Source organism: Poecilia formosa, unplaced genomic scaffold (genome assembly GCF_000485575.1).
Source record: "Poecilia formosa unplaced genomic scaffold, Poecilia_formosa-5.1.2 Scaffold367, whole genome shotgun sequence".
NCBI lineage: Eukaryota > Metazoa > Chordata > Actinopteri > Cyprinodontiformes > Poeciliidae > Poecilia > Poecilia formosa.
The window spans coordinates 31,341-48,805 of record NW_006800306.1 but is presented as its reverse complement, the minus strand read 5'-3'; the positions used below and the strand labels follow the sequence as shown (position 1 = coordinate 48,805).

The following is a 17,465-nucleotide window of genomic DNA, read 5'->3' as shown; positions in this document are numbered from 1 at the left end:
AAAAAAAATATATATATTTTTTTTAATCTTTGGTTGGCTTCTTGAACATGATTCTGGTCAACAGGATGTTTCGAGGTGAACCAGATGTGTAAAACCGCTGTTAGCATGTGGACACTCACGGTGCGTTTCAAGACGGCGCGGGCAGATACAGGAAGTCTTCTTTTTTTAAAGTCAAACAGTAAAATTACAGGTTTAAATATAGCCGTTTTGTTGCATAAATTAATGGATTACATAAGAAGAGGCTCTTCTGGACTGTTTAACTGTTTAAAGAAAAAATATTCTATGGTAAACATAAAATGTCATCCATGAACCTGATTTTGAAACATACAAAAGACTACATTTGTTTAGTGATAAAAATTTATTTGTTTTCTGTGAGTAACTACAGTCGTAGTGTTCTCATACAGTTCATCAAACTGGTATATTTTTTATAAAAATTAAAGTAATTAAATCTACATACATCTAATACAAAAACAAAACAAAGAGTGAGTCCACCTCTGCTTTAATAGGCAGGGACATGAAGTGCTGCAACACCTTCTGGAAGAATTATCATATAATTAAAAATCTGTGCATTAAATAACAAAAAACAGACTCCAAACACACAAACCGGATGGTTGAAAACTGCAGAGGAAACACTCACACACGCATACACACGCACACAAACACACCTGTGAGTTAGCAGAAAAAAAAACATCTTTGGTGTCGGATTTTTAAGAGGAATCAGATTTCATTAAAAGGTTCAAACACAAACAGCTGGAATGTGACTTTCACCCAGAGTTTCTGCCGCCACACAGAGAGACTTCACAGCAATCCAATAAAACGTTTGATCTGCTCCTACGTGATGCTTGGAGTCAGAAACTGGGAAATTCATGCTGAGGTTTGAGATTTTCCTGATTCATGAACAGTTTTTAAGGCCACAGGGAAGAAAATCGTCCCACAGCATGACAGAGAAACTCTGAGTGTGACTCAGGGTGACGCTTTAAGGCTCACAGCAGGAGGCCAAACGTGACTGAAGCTTCATAAACCTGCAGCTGAAACACGAAGTGAAGATAAAGAGTGAAGCTGGATTGTCGGATATCAACAGGAGCAGCTGAGTTGCAGAAGATAAAGAACAAATGTGATGACTGCAGAACCTCGAGTTCAGACGGGGCTCAGTGCAGCTTTAAGGCACAGACATGGTGAAGTTCTCCTGACCCGAGTAAAGATGGCCGCCACACCTTCTTCAAATTAAACGAAAGTGGTGTCAAACGTTCTTCATTTGTGCTGCCGTCATTTTAAAGATACTAAACGTTTGACTTTATTTATGTTTAATTGAAAGAAGGCGGGCGGCCATCTTCACTCTCTCCCATCCTGCACTTGGATCAGACAAAAAGGTTAAACTTAAAGTGTTGGCAAACATGCTTTTCCTCATGCTTTGGAACGTTGTTTTCAAATCAAACTGGGACAAAGTGAGGCATTATGAATTAAACATGTACAGGTTAAAGTTCAGTGACATCACAGCTTCCATAAACGGACCAATCGTATGAAAGCAAACTCCTGAGGCAGGAAGGAGCCTGTTGGAGGAACCTCCAGAGTCCATGTGAAAAAGATATTTGATGTTTTTAAATTGTGAATCTTTTAAAATGATGAACTTTTTATGGTTGATCTTCATGTGAAACGACAGGAAGTATCTGTGTGGTTACTTTGGAGGAGCTGTTGTTCACAGGAAGACAGTTCAACCCATGTGACCTCAGATGAGATGGGGCATCAGGTGGGCGGAGTCTAACACAGGAAGCTGCAGGGATGAACTCTTTGGTGCATTCACACCAACCCTGTATAGTCCACTTCAATCAACCTCTAGTTCACTTGTCTAGAAAGTCTGGTTTGTTTGGGGAGATGTGAATGTGAATCAAACTAAAAAGCGAACACTGGTCCGTCTACAAAGCTCGGTCTCGGTTTGGTTGAAGTGAACTCTGGTCCGGTTTGAATGTATATGTAAAGGCCAAGCTCACTGGAGACAGCTACAAAGCAGGAAGCAGACTACAACGCAGGGCATTCTGGGTAAATACAACCAAAACAAAGGCAAGAGTTTACTGCTACTTGGAGAAATGGGTCATAGATTTTTTGTGGAAGACTGAAGAGAAATCCTACAACTGCTAAAATGTGATGCTGCTCCATTTGTTTATATTTCCTGAAGAAGGAAGCTGCACTCCTGTCTTCTTCAGAGGTTTTTGTGTCATTCCCTTCAGTAGTTATTGTTGCAGCGCTCCCACAGGCTGGGAGGGGAACAGCTTTTTAAATCATTTTGGTTTGTTTGACATGGTGAACTGCAACGTCTTAGAATGAAACAAATGTTGCCATTTTGGTCCCCAGTTGAACTGAGTCTACTTATCATGTGTGAAAACACCCTAAAACAGAGTGTTGAAGCAAAACATGGGAGCTTGTTTAGTGAAAAAGACATTTTGGTTTATAATATGGGAAAAAAGTTTCAGTTTTTTACGCTCTACTTCCTGTTGTAATCAGGCCCTTACCATCACCTGGAGCTTGATGTGCTTTAAGATCGTCACACTTCATCCGACCAATCAGAGCGAATCAGTTACAGCTCTGCACATGCTCAGATTAAGGTATGAGAAACTCCGCCCACCCGTACCTCCAACCCCCAACTGTTACTGTGGGTGAATTTTCTGACAGGCTGAGGAGCAGCAGGCCTCCGTAATGTCCAACAGGAATCGTTATTCTTCCTCCTCTTCCTCTTCCTCGTCCTCTCCAGCCATCACCTCCACCAGCAGATCTGCTGTGCACGTCGCCTCGCCCAGACTGTTGACGGCCTTCACCATGTACTTGGCATCGTCGTCACCTGAAACCTGCAGGTTAACACCAGAAAACAGTGAAAAACATATAATCTTACCAAATATTTAATGGAAATATCCTAATACACTTTAAATAAAACTTCAAAAAAACTTGGTAAGATGTGATTTTGCAGTTAATAAATATAATTCATTTAAATATAGTAACATTATGTTCATAAACACTGTTGTGTTTTGTTACAACCACATAATTCATCATATTTTAGGCGGATTTTATGTGATGCAGCAACACAAAGTACAACAAAACTGCATAACGGAAGGAAAACTAAACTTTAAGTTGCAGAAAAGTTGAAGCAGGATTTCTGACTGACGCAGCAGCTTCAGTTTCCAGTTCGTTCAACCTAAAAGATGCAGCACCAGCTGAACTCTGACCTCTGAAATGATCAAACTGCAGTTTCCTTCTTCATCGTAGTCGATCTGGAAATGTCGGGTCTCTTTGATTGGCTGGTCGTCTTTGTACCAAACCACCTCAGGGTCAGGGTATCCTACAGCAGAAAGTTTATAGAGTTTAAGTCCATTTTTATTTGTATAAAATCAATCAATATGCTTCAAAAAGTTCCCTTCACTGTAAATTGTTAATAGAATCTTGTCTCTTTTCAATGTTTCACAGTTTCCACTTTAATAATCATCCTAAAGAATATAAATCTAGAAAATATCAGTGAATGTAAAACTGAAGCCTAAGAATATTTAACAGTGAACTGAATAACTTTAATAAAACACAGCCAGGTGTATGATCATCAGCTGATCAATGTGTGTATTGATCGGCTGTACCTTCTATCTTGCAGTCGAAGCGAGCGGCGCTGCCTTCCACCACCTCCACGTCTTTAATGACTGAACTGAAAGTGGGTTTACTCTCCGTCTTCTGTTCGTACTCCAAACACTCCAGGAACTGATTATCCTCTGAAAACGAAAAGATCAATTCTGTGGCTTAGAGGCGGTTTGTCTTGTTTTATATCAGTGTTTGTTGTTTTCTGTCTGTTGTAATTTTGCCAACATTCAGGAATTTTGAACTTCTGATCTTCAGATTTTACACTGCAAAAACAAAATTCTACCAAGTATTTTTGGTCTGGTTTCTAGTGGAAATATCCTAATACACTTGAAATAAGACCAAACTAACCTGAAAGCAACTTTTTAAGCAAGATTTAGGAGGTTATTTTAAGTAAATGATTCCTTGATATTGATTTTTTTTAAAGCACCAGTTCTACTGGCATGGCAGAGTTTTTCACTTATAAAATGAGAAAATGTCTTGTTATATGTTGAAAAATCTGCAAGTGGAACAAACACTTTTTTTTAGTAAATTTCTCACCGTGATGAAATTTACAGGGATTCCTTAGATACTTTTTACCCTTTAAAATTAGATGGTCAGCTGAACACGAGTCCTAGTGTTTGGTAATTAGAATTGGATGTAGAAAAACGACCCAGTTGGGTTCGGTACCTTCAGTGGGCGAGCCTTTCTTTGCACTAACTCCAGCCATCATGGCCATGGATGAGAGTCTGCCAATCGCTCGAACAGCGTGACCCGTTTTCTGTCAGAGAAGAAAAAACATCCGCGTTCGAACATGAAGATGACGATTTCTGTAGAAAATGTGTTAAACTTAAAGTCCGGCCCGCCGTAGCTTTTTATGTGGGACACAAAAAAAGAACCTTCAAGATAACAGTCGTGACTCAAATATTTTATCAATCAATCAAATCAAATCAGTTTTTATCTGTACACTTCTAAATTACATCAATCAGTCCCTCCAGTTTGTCGCCATTTTGCAATTCTGGAACTTCACAAAAAATCAACGACTCCCTGCATTTTTTTGCACTAACACATAATTTTGAGTTTATTGCCAATTTTCTGCAAAAATGGTAAAAACATTGGACTAAAGTGATGCTAATTCCCACCTGCAGGTGGCAGTATTTCTTACTTCTACTTACTTGATGTCAGGTTATCGTGATGCTAATTCCCACCTGCAGGTGGCAGTATTTCTTACTTCTACTTACTTGATGTCAGGTTATCGTCTGATTGATACGAGTAACAAAAACTCAGACCTATCGTCATACAAAAGTGCAAATATTGCTAAATTTGTAAGAAATAAACACAACAAAACCGTAATTTTGATTGGAAACAATCACAAAATAAATGTGAAATCCGGAGCAGGGACTGATCGATCGTGAAAAGATGTTGAGTATTATTGTTTATTGAATACAGATACAGCCGTTTATTGATATTTTAACAGTTTGCTAATGAGTTTTACTGATACATTCTGGTACAATCAGCCCCTGAAAACATTCATGATGTTGATGAAAATGACCCGAAGTGAAACTGAGTTTTCCAGTCCTGCTGTTAAACATGACTGATCCTCATACTGTTGTTTACCTGCCACTTTCTCCTCAGGATGTATTTCTTCATCCTCTCCTTGGACAGCTTGGTGGTCTTCATGGTGTTGGTGTCCTGTTTCAGCCACGGGTGTTCAAAACACTGAGGACAGGACAGCCGAGCCCTGAGGAGTCACACGCTACACTGTAAACACTCAGAGTGGCTGCAAATATTTAGCTTTTACACTGTAGAAACTTCAGGGTTACTTCATGTCTTTTTTCAGCAGGTTGGTGATGAAGTCTTTGGCGTTTTCAGAGATTTCATCGAAGGCCTCGTCCTCAAAGTCCCAGGTTGCCGAGGTAACATTGGCCAGAGTCTCGTTGTCGTTGTCGCCCATGAAGGGAGAGAGACCGCTCAGCCTGAGGACAAACAGAAAGAAAACCTTAGCTAACGTTTAGCTAGCTGAGCCGGGGTTAACAGAGTGTCGCTTCCTCACAGGATGTAACAGATGACTCCTATACTCCACATGTCTGTCGGGTAACTGATGGCTTCATAATTTATCACTTCAGGAGCCACAAACTCTGGAGTCCCAAACAAAACCTTCAGAGTTCCAGCGTTTGCTGCGGGAGGACAAAAGACAAAAGTTAAATCATCACAGTTAGTAGAAGAAGAAGGAACAGGAAGAAGAACTGACAGAAACTAGTTAACAATTCGTGTTAGCAGCTGCATCTATTTCCGTCAGAGATGTTCACATCACTTTTTTCAATTCCAAAACAATTCTCAAGTCTTCATGGAAACAAGCGTGGTATATTTATGTAAATAATTAAGAAAAAATGGTGTAGAAGGTCTGCCGGGCCAATTGGTGGCGCTGTAGCACTGGAAGAACAGCATCAAAAACACCTAACTGCAGTGTTGCTGCATAATTGGGCTCCTTTTGAACATGTTGGGCTGGAAAAAATGAGTTTGTGCAGGTTGATGATATTTCTACTACTTTTCACAACATTACTAGTTGCAGTTGTAATTGTGCAGCAGAGAAGCACAAAACATGTACATTTTAATAAATGCTGTGTTCCTGCACCAATTTTATTCATTTATTTTGAAAAGACTAGAATCTGTTGACATATTGTACAGCAAAAATCCCAGCACAAATTTATGATTTAAAATGGTGTCACAAAAATAAAATATAACAGATGAATAAAACATAAATCTGATCGTGTTCAAAGAGTCCAATTCCTCTGCAGTCTGAAGGAGATCTGGTTTTAGTCAGAAACATACAAAACGTTTGGAATGGCAAAAATAAATTTGCTTAATGGAAACCTGTCAATATTGGAAAAACAAAAAAAACAAACATATTTTGATAAAAAGTTTCTCTGCTGAGGTGAATTTATGGCTGTTTCAATATTAGTGTACTTACTCTGCACAAAACTACAATGACACTTATTTTTACATCACACGACTCATGTGATAACTGGATGTTACTACAGGCAGAAAAGATGAAGAAGACAACAGGAAGTAGCTGGAGGATGATAGCGCGGTATGTTTTTAAATGACTTATTGCTCAAACAAACTTATTTACATCTGACTTTAATTGCGTTTCTTTTTAGAAACTGTGAAATTATGTTTTGTGACATTTGTAATGGAAACGCTGCTGGTTTTATTAATCTGAGTCTGGTTACCGAGCCGACGGGCGAGGCCGAAGTCGATGAGTTTGATCTGGCTGCCGGTTTTGTTGACACACATGATGTTCTCCGGTTTGAGGTCGAGGTGGACGATGCCCTGTTTGTGGATGAAGTTGACGCCGTCGATGATCTGCAGCATGTATTTAATCACCTCCCTCTCCGTCAGCTCAAAGTCCTCGTCGATGATCCGCTCAAACAGTTCGCCACCAGAGATCCTGCAGACAGAGGAGACGTTAACAACTCAAACTGATCCCACTTAGTTACTCCACAACTTTAAGTGAAATAATCTGCCAGTCTAACAAGATATGTTTCTCATTTTTTAAGCCAGTATGTCTTATTTCACTTATTCCACTTACAGCTAGTATTATTTCATCGATTCTGATAAATAAATTCTCAGTATTATAATTCTTTCACTAATGACCCTCATGAACATATGGAGGATTTTCTCAAAATAAAAAACTAAGTTTGATTCTCTGGTGAAACTTGTTTGTTTGTCCCGTCGTCATGACGTTTGCTGCTGTTTCCATAGCGAAGCTGCAGACTGAAATGCTGCAGTCAGATAATCCGACTATAAACACGTCTCTTCCTGTTTGTGTTCCCGGTTTTCATCGTGTCAGCACTTATTTGTTGCTTCCGTTCTGATGTTTATTTATCAGAGTTAAAATTGAAAGCTAGATGTTGACTTGTTCCTCTTCGACATGAGAATTTCTTCTGAATGGAAATCAGCTGAAAGTTCAGCTGGAAAGCAGGAATGACTAAAGAAGAAATGATACGTTTTAGGGTGAGATGAGGTCGAACTGTGGCTCTAAAATTAGCAGACAGGAAATGTTTGCTCCTGAATTCCTCTCATAGCTGAGGAGGAAATTGTTTTCCAGTGTTTTTCACTGAAAAAACATTTTGTACTTGGAGAAAAAACAGCTGGGAGATCAGATCTGTGATATTCTGCTGCAGGTTGACATATGGGACAAAAATGAAAAACAAAATGTTTTCATTTTTTTCACCTACTCAGTAATAAGTAGGTATCCAGCTACAAAACTTTAATTAAGCCAGTAAAGAAGTCTGATTTTTTGATGGGAATGGATCTGTAAATTATTGCAGATCCAAAATGTAAAAATTATTTTTGCAGGTTTGCCTCAAAAAGAAAGGAAAGGAATCCAACTTTGGACATTTTTAAGGGGATCGACTGAAACTAATGTACGTTTCTTTTTGTCAGTTCTGAGCAATAAAAACAAGATTTAATTAAAAAATAAAACAAAACTAAATAAAAAGAAGGTCTGGGTGCATCACAAGTAAATACAAAACACTGCAAAAACTAAATCTTGTATTTTTTATCTAGTTTCTACTTCAACTAATCTAATCCACTTGAAATGACAACATTAACTTACAAGTAACTTTTCAACAAGGTATCAGTTTTAAGTCAATCATTCCTTATTTTGATTAAAAAAGTTATTCTCCTCTGGCAGATTTGTTCACTGCAACATGGGAAGAATGTCTTCTTACAAGTGAAATAATCCACTAGTGGAACTTGTCATTTTTAAATCTATACTAAAGAATTATTGACTTAAAACAAGCTTCAAAATATTGCAGAAAAGTTACTTATAAGTTAGTTTAATTTTGTTTTACGTACATCAGAAACTAGACTTGGTAAGATTTTATGTTTTTGCAGTGAAAGCTGATCTGGTTGCTGGATACTGAATACATTCTAGTCAGGATTTTCTGATGTGATATTTTAATTTGTCTGGAGTAATTTTGCCTGGTTTAAAAATAAAAAGTCTCCCCCTGGTCTGTGAGGTACAAGCAAAGTAAAACCCTGCACAGGTAGCACCTACATCTCCAGCACCATGACGATGTCGGACTTTCCCTCGAAGGCGTCGACACACTGGACCAGTTTGGGGTGATGCAGGGAGTTCATGATGCCGATTTCCTGCCGGACGTTCTCCTTGTCTTTGGCCGAATACGCCTTGATAAACTTCCCAGCCCAAACCTTCTTGGTGGATTTCTCCACCAGCTTGAAGACCTGACCGAACTTCCCCCTGAGGCAGAAACGGCACACTTTACGCTGCGTCCACCGAGTCGTGGTTGCTAGGAGACGGTGGGCGGAGCCTTACGTTCCCAGCCGCTCCTCCACGTCGTAAAACTCCTTCACCTTCACATCGGTTTTGATGGTCACGTCTCGGTACTCTGGCTCTTTGTCTAAGTCTAAACACAAACAGGAAGCTTGTTGCTGTGGTTCTCATGGCTGATAAACATTGCAGTTAGTTTGTTTATGTGCAGACGGAGGCTCATACCTTCATCCTCCTCCTCTGCCTCAGCATCATCCTGGTTATCTGTTAGAGGAATTAAAACAGCAGCCGGGTTAGTCCAGTTAGTCGTTTTAGTTCAGCCTCCGTAATTCAGCTGACCCGCTAAAGCCCAGTTAGTCAGACATGGTTCTGGTTTAGTAGCAGATGGATTCAGATTAGAGTTGGGAAAATCAATTAATCACAGGATCAATTAAGATGAGCTCAATAATTTCCATCTGATTATTGTTTTTCCTCTCTTTCTACCAAAAACTGGAAAACAAAAGTCTTCAGTCTGCTTTGGCCTCAACTAGCTCCTTTTTGAATTGATAGTTCATTTTGTCGTTTCCGTTTTGTTTGTTTATGTTGGATATTTAAAATGTCGTCCAGTTTAAGTGTTTTGTATGTCAATGAAAAAATTAAAATGTATTAATTTCTAAAAATGTTTTTGCATTATTATGTCCCACTGCAAAAACACAAAATCTTTCTAATGCAAATGTTTTAGTTCACTTGAAATAAGAGAAAACTAACTCAAAGGTAACTTTTCAGCAAAATATAGGATTTTGTTTTAGGACAATAATTTTTTAATATTGATAATAAAAATACTAGTAGCACCAGCAGATTATTTCACTTATAACAAGACATTTTTACCAAGTTACAAGTGAAATAATCTGCCCGTGAACTTTGTACATTTTGATTAATATTATGGAATTATTAGCTCCTATATCTTGCTGAAAAGTTACTCATACATTATTGTTTACAGTGATAAACAGAACCTGGACCTTCATCAATCAGAATCCTTGTTCCATGGATTCCTGTCAGAACATCTACAGAAAGTTTAGTTTGAGTTTCTCACCGTCGTCCACCAGTCCCATCGTTACGGCTTCAGACTCGGCGCTCGGCTCTCCGATGCCGTAAATGTTCTGAGCTCGAATTCGAAACTTGTACTGTCGTTCTGGAAGAAGGTTCTGGAAGCACAGACACTCTGCTTAACCTCTGACCTGAGCGGCTCCTGTGTTGGGTTAGGAGAGGAGAGCCCACCTGGATGTTGTAGGAGGTGCTGTTGCAGGACACCAGCTGCTTCCACTGCTGGTCCACGGAGTCCCAGATCTCCAGGTGGTAGGTCTGCACGGCGCTGCCGCCGTCATAGGTCGGCCCGTACCACGACAGGGTCAGGCTGGAGCGCCGGATGTCAGAGGTCGCAGGGACCTTTGCTGGGGGGTCGGGTTTGTCTGAGGAGGATTTACAATTATGAATATTATCACTGCAAAAACACAAAACCTTAGCAAGAATTTTTTTGTCTAGTCTCTAGTGGAAATATTTTAGTGCACTTGAGACAAAACTAATGAACACGACAGGATAAAACAGCTTGTTTTAAAAATAACCTATAAAGTTATTCATTACATTTTTTGCACAAACTCATTCTTGGCTAATGAGATTTTTATCTGTTTTAGAGGCTCTTATCACTTTAAATCCAAATAAACTGCTCTTGGCCACAGCCTCCAACTTAATGTTTCCACTCACACATGAAAACAACTGCAAACAGATGGGCAACTGTACAACCGCACATCTTTGAAATGCAGAAGTGGAGCCTCCTGCACAACCAACAAGTGGTTTCTGGATGGTAAATCAACAACAAAACACTAGTCTTTTCCAGCAGCCATTGTACAGCACATACTGCAGTAAAACCAGCTGACCAAACATGCTGGAGTTCAGCAGGTGTTTAGAATTAGCTGGTTTCTTTACCAACGATGGTGAGGTTGAGTGCGGCCTGTCGGAGGCCGTAGCCGTTCCTCAGCTCCACGGTGTAGCAGCCGCAGTGCTCCTGCTGCCCGCTGCTGATGGTCAGCTTACTGCTGCTGTCTGTGGTCTCTATGGAGACGTCCGAGGATCCCTCCTGGATCTGACCCACACAGATACAAACACTCCCGGTCAGAAGGTTTCAGGCTGAACCAGACAACCAGTGTGTGTGAATGAGAGACTCACCGCTTTCCTGAACTTCAGCCAGGTGCAGGTGATGGGTGGAGCGCCGGAGTATTTGCAGAGGATCTCCACCTTTTCTCCTGCCAGGATCTTCATGTCTTCTGGGAACTGGAGGATCTGAGGAGGCAAAGCTGCACAAAAACACAAATAATAATTAGAAAGCAGGAAACCAGCAGGTAACATTTAGCTCAGATCCAAATGTGGTTCTGGTCATCAGCTGGTGTGTTTCACCTTGTTTGGGAGGAGTCTTTGGAGTTGGCTTCTTTATTCTGGCTTCACCTGAAGGAAACACAAACACAGCAGTCAGATGTGGTTGGGACTTTTTGTTTAATTCAGTTAGTTTTAATTAGGTTTTAGAGTGAGCTTGCTAGTTTTAATTACTTAAATTATGCCGTTACAGGAGGATTATGGAGCATTGAAATTTCTGACAAACTGCTTGTGCAGAAAATACAAAATCGATTTAACTTCAGTTTAAAGGCTAAAAACAGATTCATAAATATGAAAATGAAGGAGCAGAAGACAAAGTTACATCCATCAGTTAATCCTGTTAACATTCAAAATCTGCTCCTTCATTTTAACAACTCTGATTTGTTTCAGTTTGTTTTCAGGTTTTCTGTCTTTTTTTCTCATCTAATTTTTTACAACTTGCATCATAAATTAAAGTTTGAGTTGCTCTTCGTGTGAGAGTTTCTTCATGTGTGCAGGAGTGACGGTCTTGGAACAGAAAGTCCGACTCCATCAGAGAAAAGCAGCAGAACAAGAATGTGAGACGGCAGAGGAGCGTCTGACGACCATATAAGGACAACCTATTAATAGTTCCTCCTGAGCAGGAAGTAGCTCATGGAGTTTGTTATTTATTCTCCAGATGAAAAAGAGGCATCATCTTATGATGCTGGAGGTGAAGGCCTGCCTTCTTTCTCCATATTGTTTCTGATTTATCATTTCAGAGAAGATCACAGTCACTTCAGGTTCCCATAAACTCCACAATCAGGAGAACATCTGCTTTTAAAATAGAAGCACGAGACTTTTTCCACTTCACACACACTCACTAACTCAACCGTTTTACAAACCCTGCTGGCATTTCAATGTTAATAAAACCCGACGTGTGACAGAAGCTCAGCAAACACCTTAATATGGTTAACAAAACTTTATTTAGTGCCTGAAGGAACAAAGGATGAAACAGGGAAGAGAATAAATCAGAGAAAACTAACTCCTTATAGCCCAGATGGTGGTGTTGATGTTTTAGCATAAAAAAACCTTAAAGTGCTTCAGAAGCAGGATTTATTTCTCCAAGTCTTTAGTCAGAGAAAATAAACTGTAAGAAAAAACAGATGAGTCCCAGATTGATGCACACTGCAAAACACCAAATCTTACGAAGTATTTTGGTCTAATTTCTAGTGGAAACATCTTAATACAGTTACAGATTATTTCACTGTTAAATTTAACATAACTAAAGCAGAGTTATCACTGAGTGAATTTCTACTCATAAATAAAAACTAAATATGACACATAATGCTTTTTAATGAGCCAAACTGATGTAAATGTGAGAACACCGCCCCCTGCTGCACACAGGATGACTAACAAGACAAAAACTGAGCTATGGTTTTCTAAAAATCTAAATATCTCCTTTGCAGAACAAACAGAACCAGAACACAGAGAACCAAACATTTCTTCTCAGCAATTAAAGACCACCTGGTTTATCCGGTGAAAATCTTAAAGCCTTCAGTTCAACGTCACAGAAACCCACTTCAGGCTTTTTTCTTCTCATTAATAATCTTAGTTTTCTTTACTGAACATCTGAAGTTGCTTAAATAAATGATGCATTGTTTTTAGACTTTTAAAGGACAGTGATTTACAGTGAGACTGAAGCCCAGAGGAACTTTTCATCAAGTTAATTGCATCCACAGTTGATTAAGAGCTTTCAAAGTGTCAAACAACTACAATGAATGTGTCAAACTAAAGGCCTGGGGGCCAAACCCGGCCCGCCATAACTTTTTATGTGGCCCTCACATAAACAAAACCTTTAAACTAACAGCTGTGTGCTTAAATATTTATCAAATCAAAACAAATTTTAGCCGTATTCTGCCAAATTACATCAATGTGAAAAAATATACAATATGGGAATAACTGATTGAATGCAAATTCAATTATTTATAAATATTTTAATAGATACAAGTCTAATTGCTCTGCAGAGCGAAATTCAACTATAGCAGCAGCAACAGGTTTAAAGGTTCACACAAAAACATTCTTTGTGTCAGAAACAATATAAATATATATAAAAAGATCAACAAGATCAATATATTATCAATACTTTCTGCTAGAACCTCAAACAGAAACAACCTCCAACAACAAACATAACTTTCTGCTGTGTGAAGCTCAAGATGCAGAGATGCACTCATTTAAAAACAACAGGAAATGGGAGTTTCTGCCTGAGAAATCACTTATTTCCAGTCTGCTAAGTATTTAGACCCAAACTTGGAACCAGCAGGTTCAAGAAGATGAGCTTCTTAAAAGGAAAGCTGCTTCACTTTCAGGCTTTTCATCTGTGCTGCGAAGTAAAACGACGTGCGAGTGAAGCAGAGGCAGAGAGAGCAGGCCTTAAATGGAAACGAGGGAGAGGAGCTCCCAGCCTCCATCTTCTCCCCCTCCAGCCCCGACACCGCCATCCTTCCTCTGAGGGGAAAACTCTGCAGAGGAATGAGAGTCTCTGCAGATCCGACAAGCTCAGACCTTCAGGGAGGTGTCCAGGATAAAAATACTCTGAAAATATTTCACTTATCCTCATTCAGTTCATAAATGAACTTTCACATAACTCAGTTTTTTTCCAGATGTTCATGCAGTTGAAGGAATAACGATTTATGAAAAGTGATGTCTCTAAATTGTTCAAACTGTTGTATTTGTATTTACTGAGAGCAAACAATTTCAGCAGGGTGTTGTAAACAGCCATATCACTGCCATAAAAGGACTGCAGAAGAAGAGTTCAGCTCTGAAGAATGTAACGCAATCAGTCATTTTACAAACACTGCAGGGAGAAACTTAACACTCATTATGGAACTGATGCAACAATTTCAGGAGCCAGATTCAATTTAAAAACTAAGAATAAATGCAGGTGGTTAATGGTGGCCTATTATGTTTCTTTGGACAGATTAGTATAAATGGAAAACATGTTCATTAACATTTCTCTGCACAAAATCATTCTTGGATAATGAGGTTCTAGTTTGCTCAGTTCTGCCTGGTTTGAACTCCTTTTCTTCTGTTTTAGGGCCTCTGTCCCTTTAAACTCACATGTGTAAATGGCTGCAAACAGATGAACAATTATACAACAGTACATCTTTGAAAAGCATTAATAGAGCCTCCTGCACAACCAACAACAATGCAACAAGTGGTTTTTGGATGGTGTGTCAACAACAAAATTCTTGTCTTTTCTAGCAGCCATTGTACAGCGTAAACAGCAGTAAAACCAGCTGACAAAATGTGCTGGAGCTCAGCTTGGGTTGCTAGGTAACAGGACAGTCACTGTTGCTAGGTAACAGTGACTTCTGTAATGTCACTGTAATGCGCAGTGACATTACATCTCTGAGGTTTTTGAAATGGCTCATTTTCCAGACAACATTAAATATTTACTTATTGGCGGGGTGTTATTTTTTTAAGTGCTTGGGGTATTTTTAGAAGCAGAAGAAAACCCAAATGGAAGGTTTTTTTGTTTTTGTTTTTACCAATAAATTAATTCCTCATCTAAAAACAGCAGGTTGTCTTTTATGAAATTAAAGTACTTTGATTATCTTAAACATGGAAATAAAAGCACAAACAAAAAATAGTGTTATATTTTTTACAGTACTATACATTTATGAAGGTCTTGCATTGATTTCTGGTATGAATTAATCTCCTTCAATTAAAGCTAATGTTGCAAATGACGAACTTAAAGTTTTTTGTTCCAAATTTGCAGGATTTTGCAGCAGGTAGGAAGATATTCCTGGTGACAAAGCTGCAGTTTTATACAATCTGTCATTTTTAACGTTTCTCTCCACATTAGAGCGCAGCTGAAATAACAGCAGAGGCGTTGTCGTTAGTTTACATAATGACGGTTCCATCCGCTGACCTGCTGAGACCAAATCAGGGATTCCTCAGATGGGAACACCAGGCTTGCATTTCAGACCAAAACTGGTTCCCACCATCTAAAGCTGGAAATTCTGTAAATAACATCAGTTTTATGGGGAATCAGGTCAATTTAAAATTAATCAAATAGAGCAGGAGTGATTTAAACAGACTGGAATGAGCAGGCAGCCACTGGTCCATGATGCCATCAACTATTTGATGAAAAACTTGTAAACAAATTAAACTTTATGCAACTTTATACACAAGTATAATTCCTACGATGGAGTATTAGGGCCATATGAAGAAAAAAAATTAAGACAAGAATGTGTTAGTGTTATATGTATAAAGTTATAGAAAAATAAAGCTGAAATAATGAGGATAAAGTTGTAATTATATGAGAAGAAAGTCCTAATACTGAGAATAATAAGATAATTTTTTCTTTTGAGAATAGTCACAGTACTATGAGAATAAAGTCATAAAAGAATAAAGTTGAAATATTATGAGAATAGAGAAAAAGCAATAAAACCTCTTGTATTATTTCTACTTTATTCGTGTAATTTTATTATTTTTATTTAGGATTAAATGCTCCATCACAGCATTAAAACCTCTGTTCTTCTGACTTAATGTTTTAAGAATCTGCAGTAATTTCATCTTCTCCGGGTTCAGTTTCAGTTTCTCTCTGTCTGCGTTTCCCAAACGGACCGTATCATCGGATCAGATCCTGCAAAGTGTTGATTTCTGGACGTCACTTTGATGAGAAAAACTCTGTTAACCGACTCAGGATTTAATGCAATAAGACCACAGTGTCAGGTTTTATGCATCAGCTGCTGTTCTGTGTAACAAAATAGGACGATGTTGCGTTTTATCATCTGGTTATTCGTTCCAGCTGCAGCAGAGAATCGGACACTGAGGAATGCACACGTGCTCAGATGCACATCAAGCAGAAGGATTTAGAGTCGGATCATAAAGATAAGAGCAGATTTTCCACTCAGGCTGCAGACAGAAAACAGAAAACGGCGTCTGCAGTCATAAAACGCTTGTGCAACACATGTTTAGCTGATGCTGTGTGATGGAGAAACCGACTCCATGCAGCTTTAAACAGAACAAATTAAAGCTAATAGTTTAAGAGAAAGATTTTCATCATGGACACATGTTCACTTCTCACTGGGTCACATCAGTAAACCAACCGATTCGAAAACACAGGCAACAGTTTGGACATCCAGAGGATGAAAAGGACCAATAAGAACTGGGAAGCTACAGGAGCATCTCTGGAGTGTTTTGAATTGTCATGAGGCGAGATCTGTTTTTTTTTTTTTTTTAGTCTGACACCACCTGTAGTTGTCAATGTTTGGTGTGACATTATTGAAATCAAAATTTTAAATTTCTTAGAGAATTTTCTCATTAACTCTTAAAAGTTATTGTTGCTATGTGGCTAATTATAAGCTAAGCTGATCTTAGCTTGCCAATAAATTAGCTTAGCTAATGAAAATGTCATATGTTGTAACATTAGAGAAATGTTGGATGCAGAGCCTGTGAGGAGAAAGAACAGTACTAATATATTTCTCCTTTACCTTTAAAGCCTCTGACTCTTCACCTACACTACAAAAACAGAAAATCTTACCAAGTATTGTTTGACCAAGACTATAGTGCAAATATATTCATACAGTTGTGATAAGGCAAAACTAACTTACACAAGTAATTTTTCAGTGACATATAAGAGCTTCTTTTAAGTCAATAATTTCTTAACATTGATAAAAAGTTCCAGTTTCACTGGCAGATTATTTCACTTTAATGGGAAAAAAGTCTTGTTATAAGTGGAACCAGTACTTTTTGGTTTGTTTCGCTATCTTGCTGAAACACCTGTAAGTTAGTTTTGTCCTATTTCAAGTATGTTTCCCCTAGAAGTTGGACTAAATTACTTGGTAGGATTTGGTGTTTTTTGCAGTGTAGATCAGCAGAGAGATGTTCCAATATTCAGAGGACGTCCACCGTTTACTGTAATAGAGCTCTGAACAATAATCTGACAGTGATTTACGAACTGATGTTTCCAACGATACACAGAGTCGCTTTAAAATAGAAACCTCCCGCTGTGTGTGTGTGTCTGTGTGCGTGCATGCGTGTGTGTGGGAACCAGTAATCCCAGTCTGTAGCTCCTTATTGGGACAAAAGGAAAGAGGCTGGTGCAGCTGCATATTTTGGAAACTCACTCTCTGAGGTCGGAGCTGCCTTCTTAGACTTCTTGTCTGTCGGAGAGTTTTCTGGTGGATCTGCAGGAGGACACACA

The 17,465-nt window shown here is 38.8% G+C and overlaps 1 protein-coding gene across 3 annotated transcripts in view; it reads right to left on the bottom strand.

The window, feature by feature from the left end:
- Positions 1–897: 897 nt before the first annotated feature.
- Positions 898–17,465, bottom strand: part of mylka (myosin, light chain kinase a) — a 43,086-nt gene continuing 26,518 nt past the window's right edge. For 2 of the 3 annotated variants that reach the window (XM_016662291.1, XM_016662294.1), the window contains exons 17-33: positions 17,389–17,448; positions 11,318–11,365; positions 11,090–11,217; positions 10,850–11,006; positions 10,145–10,335; positions 9,960–10,071; positions 9,113–9,151; positions 8,933–9,023; positions 8,654–8,857; positions 6,822–7,039; positions 5,642–5,765; positions 5,412–5,564; positions 5,206–5,329; positions 4,279–4,369; positions 3,615–3,743; positions 3,216–3,328; positions 898–2,840 (exon numbers count right to left, since the gene is read on the bottom strand). In XM_016662291.1, coding sequence (XP_016517777.1) covers positions 2,709–2,840; positions 3,216–3,328; positions 3,615–3,743; positions 4,279–4,369; positions 5,206–5,329; positions 5,412–5,564; positions 5,642–5,765; positions 6,822–7,039; positions 8,654–8,857; positions 8,933–9,023; positions 9,113–9,151; positions 9,960–10,071; positions 10,145–10,335; positions 10,850–11,006; positions 11,090–11,217; positions 11,318–11,365; positions 17,389–17,448 — 2,114 coding nt within the window. In that variant the 3' untranslated portion in view covers positions 898–2,708. The remainder of the gene's footprint in view (positions 2,841–3,215; positions 3,329–3,614; positions 3,744–4,278; positions 4,370–5,205; positions 5,330–5,411; positions 5,565–5,641; positions 5,766–6,821; positions 7,040–8,653; positions 8,858–8,932; positions 9,024–9,112; positions 9,152–9,959; positions 10,072–10,144; positions 10,336–10,849; positions 11,007–11,089; positions 11,218–11,317; positions 11,366–17,388; positions 17,449–17,465) is intronic. The other variant, XM_016662293.1, reaches the window with a different exon arrangement.